Consider the following 22,918-nt stretch of genomic DNA (forward strand, 5'->3'; position numbering starts at 1 on the left):
AAAACCAAATGGGAAAAAAATTCATGTCCATAATTACATTTTTTCATCTTGATAATCATCATATTTGCAATTCAGTACATTATTATTGAGGCATGTATGTTGGCAATTTTTGGTTGTGGTACTGCTAATGCCTACCATGTTTAAAGAAAAGTGATCGAGTCCCTGGATATATTTTGATCAGCTCTATAATGAGATTTTAAAAATATACTTTTAAACCTACAGCACCTATTTAGAGACAAAAACCTAATAAACAAGTTAAGTCTATTGTAGGTCACTTAACCCTCATCTGTCAAAAAATGAGGGCAGTTCTTCAAACATGGCAGAATTCTGCTAGCAAAGTAAGGTTATCCTATCACTTCCACTTCTCTTGTTCTTTACGCTTCAACAGCATTTTTACTAAATTGATTCAAGACATATTCCCTGAAGGCTCCACAATGGACTCGTATTCTACATCAGCTAGACATTAAAAGCAGTACAGAAAAGTTTGTTTTGCTATATTCAAGGTTAATTAAAAATAAATAAATTATAAAATGCTAAAAAAAAGGAATGAAACATACTTAAAAACTTATCACCCTACTTTACACACAAATATAATAAGCCCTAAGAAAGAAGCTCTATCAGGTTAGTGACATCAGCTGTTACCGAAGCCACATGGAAGTTCTTACTTAAGACTATTTTCAGCTGCCTTTTGAACTACTCAGTATGAAATTTTCCATGTCTACTGTTTGCTTCAGGTAGTTTTTCCTTTTCCCTCCCCTAAGCACTACCTTTTAAAGAAACCCAGAGAATGGTTGGAACATTTTTATACTGTGAGAGAACCTGAGAGGCTGTAACCACTTTCCTGCCCTGAACTGGTAACTTGAAGTCAGACTGGACAATGCTTTTTTATGAAAGAGGTACACTGTGCTCTTTTTGTGAAAATATGACCTGACTTAGCCAAGGTACAAGCTTCTAGAAATCGAAGTTTGTACCTATCCTTTGCAAGATCTGCTGGAGCTTAACAACCAACCACCAAACACCCTCAGTGGCCTTCTGTATGTCATCTGAATGTGCAAGGCAACTGAATTAAGTTTTCTCTAACCTCTAGCTATGAGTGAAGAGTCAGATTTTCACTGTAAAAGAATCACAGAACATTCTGAGTTGGAAGGGACCCACAAGGATCTTCAAGTCCAACTCTGATGAGTTGGCCCATCCAGGGATTGAACACACAGCACTGGCATTTCTGCAGCCTCAACTATGCTGACTGATATCCCTAACACAGGTGAAAACAGTGGCCTGTCACTTCACATTGTTGGGTAACTAAGGAGAATTTAGGGTGGAGAAAAAATGGAAGAAACAGCTTGTAGTGGAGATCAGAATTGGACGCTTGAAAGAATAAAGTGGGATTGACTAGACAATGAAAGAAACTAAGAGGAATGTAAAATGGGGTAGTGGATTAAACCAAAATGAGCAATGCCAAGCAGAACAATGCAGACCTGGGGATCACCAGGACTGGATAGAATGAGGGACAGATATTCTATCTCTGATACAATCTGACTGAGTTGGATTTTAATAAAAGTATGTGGAAAGGAGATGGCTCACAACAAAAGACTGAAAAAAGACCCATCAACAGGAATCAGACAAGACGAAAAAACAGCAGAAGCAAGGGAAAGTGAGAACAATTTGTAGGCAGGCAAGGGCTGGCAGCAGAGAGACAGCATGCAATCAAGAGACGGTCTGGGACTAGTCAGGCCTAAATATTTGCTTGAAAAGACAGGATCAGTGCTGCCCTAGAGACTGGCTTGAGGCAGGGAAAAGCTGGAAGTATAGGCAAAAACCTAAAAAAAGTGTTTGTCTTCAGAAGCTTTTAAAAACGTAAAACAAAACACCCTAAAGACTTAACATCCTCTGCAAGTATCTGCAAACTTCTTTCTCCTCCTCAGAAAAAATATCTCACTTTCCACTAATACTGATAAAAATACCACGTATGAAGCCATAACTTTGTTCCTTTCTTAATTCAAGGAACAGTAATGTTCATGTACTAAATTTAAAGTTCTAATCCTGCTAATTATTAACCTGACACCTATATCACAGAGCATCTCATTTTGCTATTTTTAGGTTGCTTTTAACTAGAAAATTACACCTAGAAGCACTTTTACAGGATATTAAGCAAATATTTGCAAGATATTAAACAACCAGGGCATTTTAATTCCTTGGACATCAGGAATTCCTCCATTTAAGTTTGTCTACTAGAATTAATATTCTGTCTTTATTACATTATGCCAAACTCTTTTTTCTATGCTTTCTCATTCAATTAACAGGATATTTTCTGGGAATAAATCCAATTTTATCTTGAAGGATGACACTCCCTTCAAGATCCTACATTCAATATTATGGAACCTAAATGTTACATAGGAGAACAGGTTTTTCAATCTGAGTTTTTGCCAAAGAATCCTTAGCTGGCTGCATTAATTACGTTGTTGTGTATCAATAGTAAATCACAAGACTTTAAGACTTTTCTAAGCTTCTCTATTATTGAAAAAAGGAAATTTAACACTATTCCCTCTCCAGTACTCCCTAACTGCTTGTTGCAATTAATTGGATCCATTTTGCAACTTCAGAAGGCTAAGTAGAAATATACTAATAGCAGCAATTATCAAAGAAAGCACAGGTGCAAGCTTCTTCTCAGATCACTATAAATAAAGATGTCTGTATTCTCAGTTTTCATACATAAGCCAAAAAAAAACAACCCTGCCAACATATACTACTTTTTGACTGCAAGAAATCTACACTATTGTTTAGAAGGTACTTTTTTCTTCCTCTGAAAGGAAGTACTTTAATTCGTTGCTGTTTCTTATCAATTTATTTTATTGTAAGAGAACGGTCACAATATATCCTCTATCAATCAAAGATTTAGAATTAATACATAGAATGAATATATGAATACTAACAAGATTTTAATTTGAGGCATTGAAAGAATCTAAAGAGTAAAATAAATAGGTTGGCAATAACTGTATTGAAGTATAACTCACCAAAAATACAAATTAGTAGAGCTAAATCCCATTTTGTTGCAGCCTCAGTTCAAAAGTACTATTCTTCAGAACAATTTTAAAGACATTCTGAAGGCTAACTACAGAGTTATTAAAGTTTGTTTTAGAAAGTTGAACCATGGATACATGCAGCTCAGGGTAGGTCTCTTGATTTAAGCAGTTTTGAATTGCAGTATCTGCTTTCCTCGGTTACGTACACAGTTCTGAGGTCCAGACCGTGCATCTTGACTCCAACACAGTTTACCATGCAACATACCATTCCAAGAAGTCAATACACATTTCATGATCCTATGATTAAAAACTGACAGATTAGGCCCAACTTCACAACGTTCATTGAAACAGAACTTCAGAAATTGATTCTTGAACACAGAAAGGAGGCTCTGGTCTTTGTTTCTTTACTGTAGTTGACTTCTAACTTACCCCACCAAGCTGTGGCTGAAAAATCCAGTTATTTAGATTTGGAGATTTCAGAGCTTCCAAGGTGCTAAAAAAAACCCCCATAATACATTGTTTGCAGCTTTCTACTGAATGGTATTCCAACATAATGACACATCTTAGTTTCTAAAATAATTTTAGGTAATTGTTTTTTGTGTAACTGTCTATACTATTCATGTATAGGTAAAAAATCCCAGGATATAGTACAACCTGTCCCTCCACCTCCTCGTTTATTATCTCCTTTAAAGAGGGGAAAACAACTGATCTTTACTTTCCGAGGAGAGTAACACTTGCTATTCATGCACACATCTGTACAGCACTGATTACAAATCTCTGCCAAAACAAACAACTGCAAGCAGCTGCCTGACTGTTTGCTGCGTTAAGTCATACCAGCAACCTTTTTTGTTTCCTGGAAAGCAACCCAATGACCAAGATCAGCAAAAAATTTATCGTCAGCAGGAATAAGCTCAATGTTACTGGATGCTGCACACACTCAGACCCATATTTTCACAAGAAGGCTATAAATGCAGCCAGGAGCCCCCTTTTACTTCCCATCTGTCACACCTCAGTGCAGCCTGGATGCTATAAGGCTGCTCCCATGAAGACTTTGAACACTCCTAAATACATAAATGGCAGACTTACTGGACAGATAAGAATAGTGTCCTAGGGTCCTGTTTCATCATCAAGGACAACAGCCAGAAAAGTAGTAATGTTTCAAAATGCAAAACTAAAAAAACCCTATAGACTGAAAAATGCCTACCTGCTGAGCTAAGCAAAACACTGAAGTCCGTCCCTCTCTGTGACTCCCCATGTTCATTCTGTTCCTCTTTTTCTGTATCTTCATAGCGGTTCCAGTTGGAAAATAACTTTCTTCTTGAATAGCATTTCAATTCTTCCTTCTCTTCTTCCGGTCGTGATTCGGTATCATCGTCCTCTGCTACCTGTGACATTTAAATAGACAGCTAAGCCATTGTAACTCAGTAGCAATTTGTTCTGTATTTAAACTATCATTCATACAAACAACTCCAACCACTGCAATAAAACCCAGAAAGACAAATTTACCTGGATCCCCATCAACATTTTAGATCAGGTGCTACTATCTTCCTGAAGTATAGGTAATTCATGAATAATGTATATAATTAAAAGCACCTAGTGAAGCTCCAGCTCTTACAGGGCTCAAGCCAGTTCCACTGCTTTCCCTCCCATTCTGGAAACCCATAATGTATAGCTTCCTTCCTAAAACTGGTAATGGGTAGGGAGTGGAACTAAGAATTTAATCCCAATATCTCTGTCCAAGTGTTGCAGTGATATAGATGATAACTGAAAAAGCTGATGATTGTAGAGCAGAATAAAAAAAAAAAAAACAAATTCTGCAGAGAAACATCTTGGAAATGGTTATGTACATAAGAATTTCCATCATAACCAGCTACAGTGTCTTACATCAAGTAATATGGAATAATTAATCAAGTTAATTTCCTTCATGAAAGCCATTTAATGGAAATAGACATGAAAAAATTAAATAGGCTAGCAGTCAAGCTACTAGCCTAACCTCTTAAAAAGCTCTAGGACCAAAAAAAGAATTCATTGCAGAGTCAACTTAAGATACAAGTGAAAGAGGCATTTGCCACAAGTACTCAACAGCTACGGAAGACTCTCCCATTTTGAATCCTCTATATATGCAGTTCTCCCAGAGCTGAGAGTTCAGCTGGAATAAACGTTGGTTCTCAAACAGAAATATTTGCTCCCTGGAGGAAGAAGCACCCAACAAGCAAGAAAAGAATTGACACCAATCAGAAAAGTTCTGTACAAGATATTTTCTGCAGAGGTTTAAAAAGCACTGAAGAGTTGGAGTAAAGGAGCTGAGAAAGAGGTTCCCACCAGGGTGGCTCCCAACATTCCTGCTGACAGCTCCACTCTTTTTTCTCTCTTTACTCCATCTCTCCTTTCAAACCACAGTGTATTGAAGCCATAGGATTAAATTTTGCTGTCCCAACAATAAGTACATTCTTCATGTCAAGAACAGCAAAATTCCAAGTTAATCTATACTGCTGTAAAGCTTAAAGTCATCTCCCTTCGGTGTAAACTAATTTAAAAAGCAAGAAACCTTTTAGTAAGTCATCATATACCCATAAGCCAAAACACCCTTACAGCTCCCCATCAGATACTGGCTTTGAGTAGGACTTTGGCTTTTATAATTTAAACCAAATGTAATCCTGAAATAAATATGAAAGGAAATATTTATGTTTAAACAAGGCCCCTGTAAGGGAAAAGCTGCAACATCTTGTGCAGAAACATTAACAAATCTCTCATAGTTGCTGTGTTTCTAAAACTACATTAGGGTTTGGGTTTTTTAAGCATGCACTGTGAATGTCCATACTGGTACAATATTGAACAACCTGGTGAAAACAACTGCACAAAGCCACTATCAGGAACAAATCACTATCACTTGTCTAATTTGTTTTAGAATCAACATGTTACTCTCACAGAAAGGATGCAGAGCAACGCAGCACATTTTAAAGTGATTTCAGAAATCCATTGCAAAGAAGCTCTGGAGCCCTCAGCATAAGAATGACATGTACTTGTTGGAGCTGGTCCAGAGAAGGGCCACCAAGATGATCAGAGGGCTGAAGCACCTCTCCTATGAGGAAAGGCTGAGAGAGCTGGGGTTGTTAAGCTTGGAGAAGAGGAGGCTCCAAGGGGACCTTATTTCAGCCTTTCAATACCTGAAGGGGGCTTATAGAAAAGAGGGAGACTGTTTTTTCACATGGGCAGACAGTGATAGGACAAGTTTTAAACTGAAGAAGGGAAGATTTATATTATTTATATTACATGTTAGGAACAAATTCTTTACCCAGAGGATAGTGAGGCACTGGAAGAGGTTGCCCAGAGAAGCTGTGGCTGCCCCATCCCTGGAAGTGTTCAAGGTCAGACTGGAAAGGGTTTTGAGCAACCTGGTCTAGTGGGTGGTATCCATGCCCGTGATGGAGGGTTGGAACTTCATGTTCTTAACAGTCCCTTCCAACCCAAGCCATTTTATGATTCTATAATCCCTGGAGGTATTTAAAAGAGGTACAGATGTGGGGCCTAGGAACATGGTTTAGTGGTGGTCTTGGCAGGGTTTGGTTAATAGCTGGACTTGATGATCTCAAGAGTCTTTCCAACCTAAATGATTTCATGATTCCGTGATTGTGAGAGTTTGGATTCTCCTGCGTTTGATGTCTTAAAAATGACTACCCAGAATATCATAAAAGTAGCAAAATCATAACTAGAACAATGACTTCCCAAGAAAAATAATCCACCAAACTTCTTAAGCAAGCTTCTTTCAGCACTGTTTGAGAGACTTGGTTAAGAACAGCATGAAGGAATGGTAAAACCACCGAAGAGATTAAAAGCTGCCATAATTACACAAACATACTCCCAGTTGTCAAACAGCTGACAAGAAGAAAAATATTCTGTGCATTCTCACTGGTTCTGTGCAATTTTTAGGCAAATTCTCTTTTCTTTCTATTCATCAGATAAATACACTAAAATGGGTGTTGTGGATAAACGGTTGGTTGTGTGGGTAAAGGGATGAAGTAGCAACTATATTACTGGAAATTGATGCAGAACTATAATTTCCACACAGCAAAGGTCAAATCCACTTACATCCAGATAAAAATAAACTTCTTTTCTGTTCTTCTCTGTGAATTGAATGATTTGCTATAATCCAGCAAACCTAGTGAAATTCAGTGCCCTAAATAACTTGGAGCTGATATGATTCACAAGACAAAGCAAGAATAGTGCTACACATATAGGTCAGTTTTGCACACAATCACCTTAGGCAACTATGACACTATCTACAATTACTTATTACAGACCTGTTTGAAGAATTCACCATTTTCAGCTGTCAACATAAACAAATCAGGAGTACCACCTTCTTATTTTAACAAGCTTCCAGTAAACTAACATGGATTCAAATGTTCACTCTTAAACTGGACTAAATTCTTTTCCACATTCTGTTATTAGCTATGTTATACAGTGCACCTCAAGGAAATTTCATTTCTTAGAAGTAAAATAGTTAACTTCAAGAAATAAACTACAAATTCTCAGGAACATTAATAGCAGTTATGCATCCTGGTTGCCCAAGTACTGTCCTGAGGCTTACTGTTGAAACGAATAAACTTCAAATACAAACCTGCTTCATTTCCAATAAATATTTAATGGAAAATTTTACATGATGCACTGTCATGCTACAAGATAAAACTGAAAATAATCACTTTTGAATATTCAACATTCAATCAACTTAAAGATGTGTATTAACCATTAAAATTATCAAATACATTCAAAAACTCTGATCAGTGAAACTTCAGACAATAATTTGCTTCTACCATCTCACATGAGACAGCTACCACCTAAAGTAACAACCTAAGAAACAAATAACCATATACTTTAATTACCTTCCTCTTAGCTGCCTATTCAGCTACACTATATACTGCTACCATGGTCATCCCATCCTACTGAAAACGAGTCTTAATCAGTACAGAGCAAACATTTGTCCTATGCCTAATGAAATAAAATAACTTCCCTTCTGCCACATCCCCAAATAACAGGTGATACAAGTTGAAACAAATTCTAGAAGCCAACTCAAATATAACCTTTAAAACGGTATTACTTATATAAGGGAAAAACTTAAGCCTTTAAACAGTACTGAACTATATCTACATATTATTGCTCAGTGCTATAACGCACCATGATACCACAGAAGGTATAATATCTATCTGCTGTGCCTCTGTTTCAGGTAGGATTACGTGCATTATCATTTGCACACTGCACTGAAATTTTGAAAGTGGGGAAAGTATGCAAAAGCCCAGTTGAATGAAACCTGGAAACCTTCAGACTATTCTGCGTATCAGAAGAACAAAAAAAGTATACACAGTATTTTGCCTAAACACTACGGTGCTCAAACAACAGTGAAAGAGCCAAGCTCCCTTGTAGAGGAACTTGCAAGATTTAGAGTCTTCTGCCAAACAATGCATTTTTATCCTTTACCAGAGCTCATGACTCCACTTTTCTTCTAAAGAAAAGCTAAGTGAATAGCACAAATGACCCCAATCTACAATTTACCACAGCAAAAGGATACTTTAGTACACTATTTTTACATACATCTTTAGAGACAGTATGGTATTGAGAAAATGCAGGAAAACGTGGTCTTTAATTCAACTTTTCTTACATATGAGAACATGTTGATACACACAGTTCAGGAATTAAGGTGTTAAAGCGAAGTAAACATTGTTCTGAACAGGTAATTTCCCCTGGGGTCATCCTTCTGCACTTCCCTGGAACCCTGAGTGGTTCGGATCAAACCAAGGCTGAAGTACCCAATGGAGAAAGTGCAACAGTGACCTCTTACATCCCCCTTCAATTACTCAACTGCTCTTCACTGTAAGTGCAATCACTCATAGCATGTTAAGCATATATGTCCAAGCATTCAACAAGAATTGTTGAGCTCATAGCCCTTTAAAAAAAATCCTGAAAGTGCATTAAAAGTCAGAGCTTTCATTAAGACTTTCTAAAACTGTATTTATTACCCTTAGGAAGCCACAGGAGCTAAGGCTTATAGCCCTTTTCCTGTTCAATTCTGATAACTCTGTAAGAAAAATTCAGAACACTTCAGTACTTAGAATATCCTACAGTAACATAAACATCATATGTTCAGCTTACCTCGCCTTGGGCCAACTGCCCTTCCGCATTATGTAGGTGTCATGCATTTATTAGATTTCTGTTCTTATTTATTTTGTAGTATTTCTCTCAATTCTCTTGCCAAGAATGTCACTTTACAGTATGTATGAAAACATAGTTTGAGCTTTTTTTGTTAATCTGTTAGAAAGAGCATAGCTATTTCTCTCCTTCACTGTCTTCCCAAATTATCTTTAGAAACTCTTCAGAATTACATTGATCAAATGCTACTTTCTTCCTTTGTTACTTAATCTCTGTATTACTCTTCTGAATATTACACCTCCAACACATTCATATTTCCTTAATCTTTTCCATTCTTTATTAGGGACACTTACCTACAATACCCCAGACACCTTATATACCCACTCAGAGTCCACAATAAATAGCTAGCCACTGGCACATGTGAACACTGCATGTTCACAGACAGTGATAACCACTGTCTACTCCCTACATTTGCTGTTCTCACAACAAGCAACAGCACATACCAATTCCTTGAGTAAACTTCTGTCTTGATTTCCTCTTCCCTTCATAGAAACTGCTGTACAGCTGTGGTCAAGTGCAAGGACATTTCTGCTTATCTGTATCAATCCCAATTTCTCTTCTCATCGGGGGAAAAGACTAGCAAGACAAAATGAAAATATCCTGTGGGTTGACTAGACTATCTGCTGCATCACGAGTGGCACATATCTTTTTCTCATTTATATGTAAAATAGTGAAGTGTCTGTGTAGGAACAATTTCTCCTCTCTTCATCCCAACTTCAGCAGCACCTGTTAAGGTCAAATTTTTACGGATGGAACTTGTAAGTCACAGGGTCAAAAAACCACATATAATTAACCAACAAAGCAGTTCATGATCTCTACACTTTGAATTGTTTCACAGAACAAAAGTCTGTATATGGATGCTTGTATGCATGTCAATAAGTAAGGCAGTTTGGCTGGTATTGACTACTGACATCAACTGTTCCTCTAGGCAGACAAAAGTGAAAATGTGAAAGACTTACAGTTACACTTTAATGACTTAAATTGCTCTTGGAAAGACATACTCGCTTTTAATTTAATGGTTCAAAGTTATTGGTGGTGTAACCAAACAGGAGCAATGCAATTACACCAGGAATTATCTTAGCACATTATAAATACAACACAGTCTCAAAAATATTTCCTTTTTTAGCAAAAGTGTTCATTAAATTCACTTTATTTACACTTAAATCCAGAAAGATACAGGAGAATCCCCTGACAGCTTAATTTATATATCACTATGATTGATAGACTTGTACTTTAAGATAGTTATATATAGTATAATAACCTTTAAAAGAGTTGTTCCTATTTTACACATTTACCTAATTACAACCCCTAGACATATGTCCTTCTTCTCTTCTTGTAAGTAATTGCTTGACAAAGGAATACATCATCTGGTTTATTGTGGTGGAAATTCATTTGGACTTTCTAAAAGAAAGTCGGTAAAGAAAAACTGTCTTTAAAGAAAAACAGAATATATTTAGAACTATGGCAAATTAAAGCAGAACTGCATTTTTAAATTAGTGGTATTATTTTACAAAAGACAAAATACTAGTGCAGTTTTATCAATACTGATGCAAGTTTGTAGGTGTTTAGAATCAAGATGTCCTTATCTGCAAGAAATAATAGAGAACTCCATGAAGTTACCTAGACAGACAGTTGGAATTCAATGACAGATTTTGAAATGCAATTCAGAATGATATGGACAAGGAGGAATCTTGTTTCAAAAACAACAAAAATAAAATAATAGCAAATGTGAATTTACAAGGTAAACATGTCTGTCAGTATACTGCATACAACTCTGCTATCTGGGAAAATCCCACGAAGCATGCCAACACATTGTTCAGTCTACCTAGGAATATTAATGATACATTTCTGTACTGAGAAAAATGAGCAAGTTAGAACAATATAAAAAGGGCAGTATGAAGTAAGACCAGAATACAATCTCATAAACTATTCTTATTTAGTACTCTTAATCCAGATTTTAGAAGAGTAAACAAAAGATAAGCTTTGTAAATCTCCCTGAAAAATAAGATTTTCCCAATGCAGTGATATCATAAGATACCACTTCTTTAAGAGACAGAAAAGAATATTTTGTAATAACACTCAGGAACAGCTGCCAAAAACTGAGCTGTTAGCTTATCTGTAGTGCATTGTTTTCAAGAGATATCATATTCACACGTCTGATCATAATGACAGTGAAAAAGTAAATATAACAATCTTGTCCACCAAACTATTTTGCTTCAAAGTTCTTGCTTATTCTATCTAGAAGAAACAAATAATTGAAATGGATTAAAAACTTTAAATGAAGAAGACTGTATTCTTATTACTGTTTAACTGGAACAAAACCTCCACCTCTTAAAATATACTTTGTACTCTGTAAAGTTATAACATGATCAAGCACCAGGACTACAAGTTGTACTTCACCTTTCTCACAAACCATTATTAATATTTCCACAAACTATAGCCATATTCTGTACAAATCTTACATCTCACTGAATTGGAACTAGAGCTTCTATTAGGAGCTAAATTTCTCCCTTAGATTCACTGAGACAGGTGACAAAAAAAATAAAGTCCCACAGGCAAACAGTTTGGTTATTTTGTTTGCAACTACTGATTTAAATGGCAGACTATCTTCCCTTTCAAAGAACATCCATAAAGAACAATCCATAAATACTGATGCTCACTTTTCACTGCCCTCTCAGAAATATCTCCATGACCTAATACACAATTAGCTGCATGGTCCTTCAAATGAGTGCCTTATGGGACAAAATCTAATACACACTGCTCAAGTTTTGTATTGCAACTTTTAGAGACCCCATTTGAAAACTGTTGATAAATTAAAAACTTAATAACCATGCAATGTACATTACCAAGACACGGGGCTTGGTTAAGCAAAAACTGCATATATCAAGACATTGCTCATTAGATACAGAATTTCCCAAACTACGGAACCACTAGCTAAAATTTCACTTTACTCTTGTAGATTAAAACTCCAAACTGAAGGATATTTGATGGAGTATATTGTGATAATAGTATCATTACAAATTCAGCACTCATTCTGTACTAATTGCAAAACTCAGTAAAGAATCAACAAGTTGCATTAACTGTAGGAGTAACGCTTTGCCTTCCTTCACCAAGGTTGAGCCACGCTGCGAACAAAGAGTCTGTAGGAAGTTTGTCCAGCTGCTGTCTACAGATAAAGAGACTTTTGATTTTCTAAACTTGCCAAGCTAATGCATTTCCATCAACAGAAAATCAACCATATTTTTTCTTTAATTCACTGGAAATCATTATGTGAAAGTTACTGGCAGCTATGCAACTCAGGCAATTTATACAAAATTGTCACATGGACCTGCACAAAACCTGGCAGCTTTATTACCTTCAAATTTACAGTAACTTTAAAAAGCTGACTTTTTTCTTCCAAACATCAGTCAAAAATATGAGTGCAAACAAAATAGGAGCCTCTGTCTTGACAGAAATAACAGGTTTCAATAAAAGCTTACAAAGTATATTGTCACAAAGGTTTAGCATTTTCAGTAAGATTACCGATTGTTCCTATGTATAGACTGTATTTGGCAAAAGTCAGAAGTTTTATATATGGCATACATATGGCTCCACATATGTGAATGCTGTATTACACTTAGTGTCCTAGATTGGTTAAGGAAATCTAGAGAAAGTTATTTGTTCTTACCAAATCTGCTGTTCCTAAGCAGAAGTGCCCTGAGCTGCACTAGAGACTGACTGTATCCTGAAATCGATTCAATTCTTATGTGTTAATGGCAAAGTGTTATAGACTAATCCAAGCTGAAAGGGATTGCAAAGGTTATCTTGTCCAACCACCTACTCAAAAGAAGGTCAAAACTGAAATCAGACTGGGCAGGTTGTAGCTTTGTCCACTCACGGCTTGAAAACCTCCAGTAGTATACCTAAATCTTAGCATTTCATTTTGCTGTTTTATTCTAGCACTTCTAAAATTGCAAAGGCAATCATATTAACAGCTTTAACAATAACTTGTAAAGAATACACATGAGGAATTCTGTAACATCACGGAATCAAAGTGTATTGAGGGTAAATATCCACCTCAACAGTTAAATAAGAGACTTTTTGAATGATATTGCTATTTTACTGGTCTTCACGAGTCAATGGGTAAGACAGTCTCTCTCAATAAAGGTATCTTTTATAAACTGAGATGTATTGAAAAGCTTTGTACTTCTGCAACCATATCAGTGATGAAGTAAAAGCATGACTAATTATGTAAAAAGCTCATTCAAAGCAGCCACCTGCAGAATAGAGACAAAATTGAGTCTTGATCCTAACTCACAAAGGTTATTTCTTAAACTTGGAACAAAGGCTGCTCTACAGAGCGAAGTTTAGAGAAGATCTCAGCTATATTGACAAGTCTAATGTTTAGTCAATAACCCCTACAAGCACACAGTTTTAGGACAAAGCCAACACAAATCCAGTGACTCTACCAAGGATCAAAAATAACATGTTGAAGAAGCTTCAGGGTTTCTCATGCAAGGAGAGATATGTGACAAAGTTTCTCAACAGATCCATCTTTTTACCACAGTGAAAATAGAAAAAATAAACAAACAACCCTCCCGAAACAACCTCTTGAAAGATTTCTTGCTGTGCTATATTACAAATGAAAGGAGTCCTCCAAAACTCACATTTCAATAACAACAAACCTACTCCTTATCTTCAGATTCAAAAATGTTTGATAATATATAGTAACAAGTTAAAAGTTTAGGGTTTTTTAAATGCATCTATTTGGTAAAAGAGAAAGCACATAGGAGTAAGACATTATTTTTCTATGGATTTCAAAACATGAAAATATCTTAGTGATATTCACTCACACTGTTCTATTTTCAATTGGCACAGCATTAAAGATGAAAAAATTCTGAAGGACACCAAACAGAACAGTATTCTTTGAAATTGTACATCCCAACTGCCAGAAACATAATCAATCATTTTCCTCTCTTTTCTACTCCTAACCTTCTGCCAGCTTAAGTTCCTTTATCGGTTCACAGCAGAATGAGACATGCAAAAATAAAGGTTAGATAGGCTGAAAGTATGTCATAAAACATGGGAACTGGGAAGTAGGTCTTTTCCTTCATGTCTGGCAACAGTTATCTGCTAGACTGGCTAAGTGTACTGGTAAGCCGTATCCTTGGCTTTAATTTCCTGCAATTTTAACCTTGTTTTTCTAAAGTAAATTTTGTTTTGTCTTTCCACTAAAGACTTACAGATTCTCCATTACTACTCCTGCTTCACATAAGACATGTGGATATAGAGGTGCTCTTCGTCAAACTCACATAGTTAAGAAAAAAAATGCTTTGCTACAAATATTTATGTTGATTAAATTTTTAACATAAACTTCAGAACATTTGCGACTGCTTTTAGTCCCCCTTTGCAGTTAAGGTTTTAAGATGGTCACTAAGCTGTGTAAGGCATCATTTTAGAGGTTCTATATACAAGTACTGATGTTTGGTTCATGGTGGAAAATTCTATCTTGAATTTAAATTAAAACCTCCAACACCTGTCACTTTTTCAGAACAACTATCACATAATAACAGCATATTGCAAACACATAAATATTGAGATAATGAAAATTAAAGCTGCAAAAGGAGACACCCTATCAAGTTGAAACCCTATATCAAGAAATTCCAGTGGACAGCATTTTGTTTTCCTCCTCCCTTTCACTGTGTCTGCAACATTTTAAGTAGCATAGCCCCTAAGATTTTCATTCTTCATTATTAATATAATGCCATTTCACAAATATAATTTCACATGCTACCAAAAAACCTCACATCTCTACTACCCTTCTATCAACAAATTGGCAGATCCAGCCATTATGCATTTTTGAAACTAAGTTGCATTATTGCCACACATTTATGGTGTGGTATGATGAAGCAGTAAGACTTGAGTTACACACTGCCTTGTTTGACAATATTTTCAGAAAGGAGGGTCAAAAAGGGGTAATTTTTAGGACCAATAGACAGTCAAATGAACAAGTTATATAAAAGACACTAAGGATAAAAAGCAGACTGTCTGACAGGCAAACAAAATGCATAGCTATAAAGCTGAATGCAAAAACCACATACCAAGAAAAAAAGAGGCAGGATATAGATACATTGAATGACACCAAGTATAAAAAGAAGCAAGTCACGCTTAACCAACTAACCACACTTACAGCAATTCTACATCAAAAAGATACTATCCTTGATGCCCAGGGTTTTAAACAGCATTTCTTAGACCAATACTACAATTAATGTTTTTCTTTATACGATGGAAAACCAGAAAACATACAGAGAGTACTAACTACCCACTTGACAAACAAACACCAAACCCTTTCTTTCTCCCTGTCTTTTCAATTATGTGAGGAACATACGGGCTGATCCATTTTCATACATGTCTGCAAACCAGTCAACATAGTGATGCGAGGAAAGTGGAAATGAGTAAAACAGTAATTCATCAAGGATATGCTTCCAAATTGAAGACATTGCAATCCCTGCTTCATAGTCAAGGCAGCATTTCCCTGACAGTATATCTGAGTGGTGCAAAAACAGCAGCCACTTATACCCTCCATTATCAACTTCCTCACAAAAGTCAGCCCCTTCCTAGCACAAACTCAGCTAAAAAGGAACAAATCAGTTGGAATTCTCTCAGGCACCATGCGATGTGTTGTCCCGTTATGCAGCAAATTACTGCCAAACATCTGATTTGTGGTGGGTTTGCCTCCAAAGGTGAGAGTGTCAAATCCATAGGCACTGTCATTTAAAATACAGCTGTATTATGGACAATGTGTCTCTATGATGCTCCTCCGAAACAAAAGGCAGCAACACACCACACAGCCCATTTTCAAGCTTTTTCAGCAGTATAGCTCAAAGATGTATAGGTAGTAGTATAGTTCCCAGAGCAGCATGTTCTCCAACTGCTATTTGAGTATTAATGATGAACATGTTTGTGGATTCTGTTTATATATAAAAATATCAATATAACACAAATAAAAGATGTAGAGACATCACATTGTTTTGACTCAGGTAAGCCAGAAGCAGAACGTTTTATCACCAAAGTGTGACATGCACTTGGTCTCAAAGCAGTACACTTTTGACAGAAATATAAAACTTTAACCAGCAAAAATAGTTCTGTTTGTCCTGAAATGACCTGAGAATCGATGGGGACTGGGGCATAAGAGAGGGGATTGCCAAAACAAAGCATCTCAAAGAGACAGTGTAAATAAATACAATCCATGTTTATTCAGCTACTGTAGAACTACAGTATTTTATCCAGGAAGTGGAAATAAGTTCAATTCCCTTCTCTGCACGAATGCATTTCAAGTTGCATCTCCCACTTTCCATGAGAACACAGTGACTGTACATACTCTGAAATGTGAGATCTAACCTGTTTTCTCAGCCAGACCTATTTTATTTTGTATTGCACCTCTTAGTAGAACTCAAGAAGCTGGTGGCCTGTGTGCCCTGTATATGCTTAATCACCATGCACACAAAAGAAAAAAAAGAAAAAACAAAAAAGTAACGCTTCACATCATTCTGTCTTTCATTCCTGCTCTCTTTATGACAATATCATGTTTTTACATAAAGTACAAAGGGTCTGAAAAAAAGGAATTGAGGGAAATTCAGATAAAAACTATTTCAAGTTCAATGGCAGGTCACTTAGCTGAGAGGTGAAAAAAAAAGCAAACTTGACTGCACTTTATATTGGAAACTGGGAAGAAAACATCACAGTTTGAACTTGTTCCTTTTTTCCACATTCTCCAAATCTTTTGCCTCATTACTCACTGCAGACTGAAACTTTTTCATCGTGTACTCTGTATCCAAAAAAGGTTCTGTGTCCACTGCCTCCCTTTTTACAAAAAATCATCAGTGCTTATGGCTCTGTAACATTACACACAAGCTGTTTCTAACATGAACTGGTAGATGCAAAGATGATTTTGCTATATATTTTGAGAAGGAGTTGAAAATAATACACTACCTTATTATGAGACTTTTTTTCCTGCATCATAAATGGCATTTTCAGTGGCTAATAAAGGATACAATAAGACAAGAAAATAAACAATTATTGATAAACTCATCAATCTGTTTTGCTGTCTCACTGAAAATAATTAAACTATTTTTCATTATACCTTCTCCTTCAGGGTTTCATGTAATTTAGATAAGATTTTTTTTCCCTTCCAATTATTCAACAGAAAATTAGCACTTGTAAAAGTCTCTTAATTGCAATTCTTGGCAGCCAGCTTAAACAAGCCAGTATAGAAGTTTGCAAATCCTTTCGTTTTTATGCTCAATTTTTTTTCCAGACCACACCCAATGAAATACAGAGACTAAAAAAAAAAAACCTTGATATTTAATATTTTGTGTATTGCACTTTCTGATTCGTCAACAATATTAATAAAATTAAATAGTAGTGTTAAACATGAAATCTATTCCATCATTACAATGACACATACCAGAGTAAGTTAAAAATTATTTCTATAAAAGTATTAATGGAGATGAGGTGACACGTTTGTATGCTCACAGTCTTTTCATGTTGGCATAGTGACCTATTGACAAATTTGTAGTAAGCCTTCAGTGAGTTTTCAGCATTGCTTCTCATAAACAGCAACAATTTATTTCTTTATTGCTTACCTAGACATCAGAGCTCTGTCAGTAAAAGTTCAAGTTTCTATTATAAACCACTTTTTCAGCTTGGGGGAAAAAGAAAAAAGCTAAAGCTTTTTTTTTTTTTTTTCCTTTAGACTAAGGAAGGAAGAGCCTCAACAAAGGTTCTTTCATGAAAAGAAAAAAAATATCCCTGCAAAGAGTAATCCTCTTCACTAGTTTGCTCTACTGGTGACCTTTTGAAAGATCTACCAAAGCTAAAGAGAAGCTTAATTAGCAGAAAGGGCAGCTGAGAGAGCAGGTAGCATGAAGAAAAAAGCTTTTAGTCTTTATTGTACAGGATGAGAATTTTTGAAAGAGGGATGAAATCCTAAGACTGCTTCATAAATGTTGGATACTGGAACTCATCACTCTGTGTTAGCTAAAGATAGAATTATCCAAGAGAGACATCCTATTCTGAAAACAATGTTTTGCCTAACAGGAATGGTGCTCTAGCTAAAGGGAAAAACATCTCATGAAGTACACAAGAAAGAGACTTATTCTTGAAGTTTCTACATAAAATTGTGACTGCTCCAACGATCACTAAGTATGGTTCTAGAAGCTGTTTTAATGCCTTGAATAGCAAAAAGTATTTCTCTTGCCTTGATTTTTCAAAGGTGTTATGGGCAATTCAAACAGATTAGTTATGTGACTGTGACCTGGTGTGAACTATTGTCCTCTACGATACGTAACTTGTAGATAAAGAGTATAACCAAAGTTTCCTCTCCGAAAAGCATCACTGCACTTGCAGAATACCAATCTCAAATAACAAAAGAAAAAGTCTAGATCCTGAGAAGTTCTTATGTTCAAACCTACTTACAGCTGAAGAAAAAACATGATTCATATCTACACATAACATCAGTAAAAAGCCTACCATTAAACAAGGCTTAAATAATTCTATATGAACAGAACAAAACTTACCCTGTGCTCATGAAAACTCCACTTCTGTGTATTGCATCTCCATGTTTATTCTGTGAGTATCAGCCTCTTGAGAGGATGTTATTTTGTATCTAAACCATCTTCATTAATTGTTTTATAACTACACCAGAGTGGTATACTACCATAGATGTTTTCAAATATCTGTCTTTGCATTCACTCGAAAAACCCCCTTTGTTATTTGTATATCAAATTTGAATGCAAATTACTGCAGACATTTTAGAGATCACCACTCGAAGCCCAGACACCCTTCCTTCACTGATCTTCAACTTTTTTTGGAAGAGGGTGGAGGGGGAAATCCTCTGAAAGATATTTTTCTAAATAGCCTTAAAGAATGTGCTTCCCTAAGTCCAACACGCAGCATAAGGTAATGAAGAATCATGGTCCAAGGTCCTCAATGCCCTAATGCCATATTTAAAAAAAACAAGATGTTAAAATGTAATTTTATTTTGCCGTTGATCTAGAGTATAATTTTAAAAAGTAAGAGCTACCACACAATGATGCTCTGACCCTGAACTTAACACTACTGTGAGGAAGCTCTAAGAGTCACTTAGAACTTTCTGAAAGTGCAAACACATCTAAACTCCCAACAAGTTAAAGGAAGACTGGGTTGTACCTGCTGGGATACACTACAATCCCAGGATTTTATGTGCCTATTACACTTTTATGTGCTACAGTTTGCACTGGTTGCCAGACTTAGGTGCATACAGACCAGTAACTGCAGGAGAACTTTGTATCCATTTTGCAGCAGATGTTGAGCTACAGACAGCACTCAGCTGTGATTCCATCAGGAGTGAAAACAATTTGAGGCAATTTTGCACCAAAAAATCTTCATGGACAATAACTCAAACTAAGACAAAAATACTGAAGGAACTAATTTTTCTCATTAGCACAATTCATTTTTATAATTTTACCTCTACAAAAACATTTTACTCTGAGACTTTTAACATCCTTGCTAACCATGAGGTTGAAGTGGAAGAAAAAGAAATACGGGGGATGGGATCATTTGAGCATCTGTTACAAATTAACAGGAACATAATAGGCCAGTAAAGTCAGCAATGCGGCATAATGTGAATAATACAGCCTGAAACAGAATACTGGGGGGAAAAAAAACCTCAAACCAAACCTCCCCCCCCCCAAAAAAAAAACAACCAAAACACCAAAAACCTTAATTTGGCAGGCAATCAGAAAAAGATCAAGGCCTCCCAACATGTCAGTGACAGAGCAGTTGCCTAGGAAGAACTGTGGCCCAGAATCATCACTCTGTTCTCTATAAGGCAAAGATCCCAGCTATTCCAGGGTTAAAGAGACTGTACAGTCTGTAACTGTAGAATTATCCTCAGGGAAAAGAGAAGCAGGAATAGAAATAGGTGCTTGAGGCAAGTTTTTTATGCACTCCAGAAGATTTATGAGTTTTACCAGCAAGATGTATTACTAAGTCTACCGGCAGAAGATTTAAAAGTCTTATTAACAAAAATAAAACAAACAAAGAAACAAACCCATAAACTGCCCCAACCCCCCTATATCCACATAAAAGTACTGAGGAATTGCATACCTGAACAAGAACAGTGAGAAATGGACCCTACTCTATGCCTTACCATAGAATACTGAATCACACAGGCTTGAAATCCTCTGATTATGAAACTGAGTAAGAAATATTCCTCCATACTTTTTATAAGGCTTTAAATCACCACTGAACCAATAATCAGCAATTTTTTGTTTCTTTACAATACAGGGAAACCTGACAGCTACAAAGGCTGTGCAGAACGATTAGACTGGCTGGGAACTCTTAACAGAGCTCCTGAAACTACTCAGTTACTTTTGTAAGGAAAAGAGCACGGCACTGCATGGAATAATTTTTAATCAAATTACATCACTTCTACAAATTTATTTATTCTTCACCAGAAAAACCTACTACCTACACTTTATATATCCAAACAAACTCCTGTATTATGTTCTCTAGGACCAAACACTTATCCCAGTAGCACAACAAGATTTTTAGCTCAGAATTACAGAGTTCCCTTCCTACAAGTAACTTCTGAGTTCTGTTTGGAAGAAATACCCAGGAGCAAGTCCTAATAATTCACACGTTTGACTTTCACATATTGTGCTGTACGTTCGAGAAACACTATGAGATGAGAAAAACATTCCCAGCCTGTGACATGCACACATCTTTACTCTCCATCATGTAATTCTGGCTCTTTCCAAGTTCAAGGAAGCGCGGCTGGGCCATCCAGCATGGGAGCAGCCAGCGGGTGGGCTGCCTGCACCACCTACTGGTCTCTTACAGCATTGGTTCATCGCCCTGGATGGACGGATGGATGGATGGCTGGATGGATTCTTAAATGTGTAGTTTTAGTCCTACCCGAAATTCTAAAATCTTCAGTTAAATATGATGGGAAGTTCTTCTCCAATATTCAAAATATTACCATTTCATTTTAATGAAATCATAATTGAAATCATAAATAATATCCACTCTATTTTATTGGGTAATTAAATCTAAATAAGAGAAGGATGGAAAGTTGTGTTTCACATGATTAACAAAATATGCAGCTGCTAAAGTTTCTTCTGTAAGCTAGAAAATATTTGGGATAACCTGTTTGAAAGTTACCAAATTACTACCCCAGAGACTTGAGGGGAAAATGAGGAACAAAAGCACTTAAGTAGGCAAGGACAGAAAAGCACAGCCATCCAAAATATAAAAAACCTCAAGCTCTTTCCAAGGAAGTAACGGAGTCAGACATGAAGGTGCTGTGCAGCAATGGTGCTGCATGTTCACCTGTGAAATGGGATGCTTTTGATACAAGTGTCTCAGGTTAAATTAGCAGGAAAGTTGGTAAAATACAATGAAGGAATAACAATAAATATCACTAAACCATTCTACACTAAACAATTAGGGATTATTACAAAACATTGCAGTCCCCAGCACTGTGAAAAACAGGTTCTTCTGTTGTCTAGAAACTGAAAAGAATAAATTAACTTTCACTGTATAAAAAGCATTTCTCTTTTTCCATCGCACAGACAGCCTTGAAAAAATAAAAGAAAAGTAAATAGGACTGTGACAAGTGGTTACACATCAGCTCGAGTGAGTAGGCTCAGTAACCTTCACCATACATATTTTTCTGTACTGATCTCCAAATACTTCCTACACAATCCATTACACAAGCTACCTACCCTTTCAGTCACAATTTTTATTCTCAAGGCCCGAATTCAACCTTCTGATTCTTAACAATGTTTTTCTTCTTGTCCTGCCTAAAATGGACCTGTTTACAGCAACCTTTCTATTTAATGGAACATTTCTATACAGGCCTGTTCAAAGTGTCCTCTTTGCCAGATAGAGGGAAAAAAAAGAAAAAAAAAAGGAAGAAAAAACAAAACAAAAACAACCACCCAACCAACCAAAAAAACCCAACCAAAAAGAACCAGGTTTTTGAGCCTGTCCTCCTAGGTCATATCTTCAAGACTTCATACCTTTCTTCATTCCTTCCCTCTAAACTTTCCCAGCTGGTCCAAATCTTGCCAGAATAGAACCAGTTCTTCAGTGTGATTGTATTGCTAATCAATACCTTCTCATCCATTAAACTGACAATTTCCTTCTATAAAATTGCAGCTTAATCAGTCACACACCTTTATAGATTTTTCCTATGTAAATGTAGTTTACAAAATATTTGACCTTAAATTACACCTTAGTGCAGGCTGTTTCTCCCATTTGTTGAGACTGTGTTCTGTGCTCCACCCTCCTGCCAGTTTAGCACTATCTGCAAATTTTAACACTGTATATTTTAATCTTTCATCAGAATTATTAATAGAAACGCTGAGCATGAGCAGATACAGAATGAAGCCTTGCAGAATTCTGTTTAACAAACACCAGTTTGACACTGAACCATCACAGCAGATAAACTCCTGAGAAGGGAAGCTCTTCACACCTCATTAGTAATTAAGTACAGCTCACAGACTGATGTACATTAATTTAAGTAAGGGGTTTTTTAGTTGCTTTTGAGAACATTAATTTAAAATATCAAAAGATTTATTGTCTTCAAGATCCAGAAATCTATTCTTCTTCTATCTGCACAAGTTGTGTTACAGTGTTCCAAAGGAAATCAAACATATCCGCATATGAAAAAT

The 22,918-nt window shown here is 36.2% G+C and overlaps 2 protein-coding genes across 7 annotated transcripts in view; one reads left to right on the forward strand and one right to left on the reverse strand.

Annotated features, from left to right (window-relative positions):
• The window catches only part of AVEN (apoptosis and caspase activation inhibitor), a 98,396-nt gene that overhangs the window by 71,965 nt on the left and 3,513 nt on the right, over positions 1-22,918 (reverse strand). Inside the window, exons 1-2 of one of the 2 annotated variants that reach the window (XM_051791816.1) lie at positions 9,665-9,780; positions 4,225-4,405 (exon numbers count right to left, since the gene is read on the reverse strand). In XM_051791816.1, coding sequence (XP_051647776.1) covers positions 4,225-4,405; positions 9,665-9,709 — 226 coding nt within the window. In that variant the 5' untranslated portion in view covers positions 9,710-9,780. Of the gene's footprint in view, positions 1-4,224; positions 4,406-9,664; positions 9,781-22,918 lie in introns of those variants that run through there. The other variant, XM_051791815.1, reaches the window with a different exon arrangement.
• CHRM5 (cholinergic receptor muscarinic 5) overlaps positions 1-22,918 on the forward strand; it is a 59,582-nt gene that overhangs the window by 22,903 nt on the left and 13,761 nt on the right. Inside the window, exon 2 of one of the 5 annotated variants that reach the window (XR_007905204.1) lies at positions 8,746-9,532. The exons of the other annotated variants lie outside the window; for them this stretch is intronic. The gene's annotated coding sequence lies outside the window, so the exon portion shown is untranslated. Of the gene's footprint in view, positions 1-8,745; positions 9,533-22,918 lie in introns of those variants that run through there. 5 annotated transcript variants of the gene reach the window in all.

The sequence above is a fragment of the Manacus candei genome, unplaced genomic scaffold, assembly GCF_025592945.1.
Source record: "Manacus candei isolate 608988 ecotype Guabito, Panama unplaced genomic scaffold, ASM2559294v1 h1tg000033l, whole genome shotgun sequence".
Lineage (NCBI taxonomy): Eukaryota > Metazoa > Chordata > Aves > Passeriformes > Pipridae > Manacus > Manacus candei.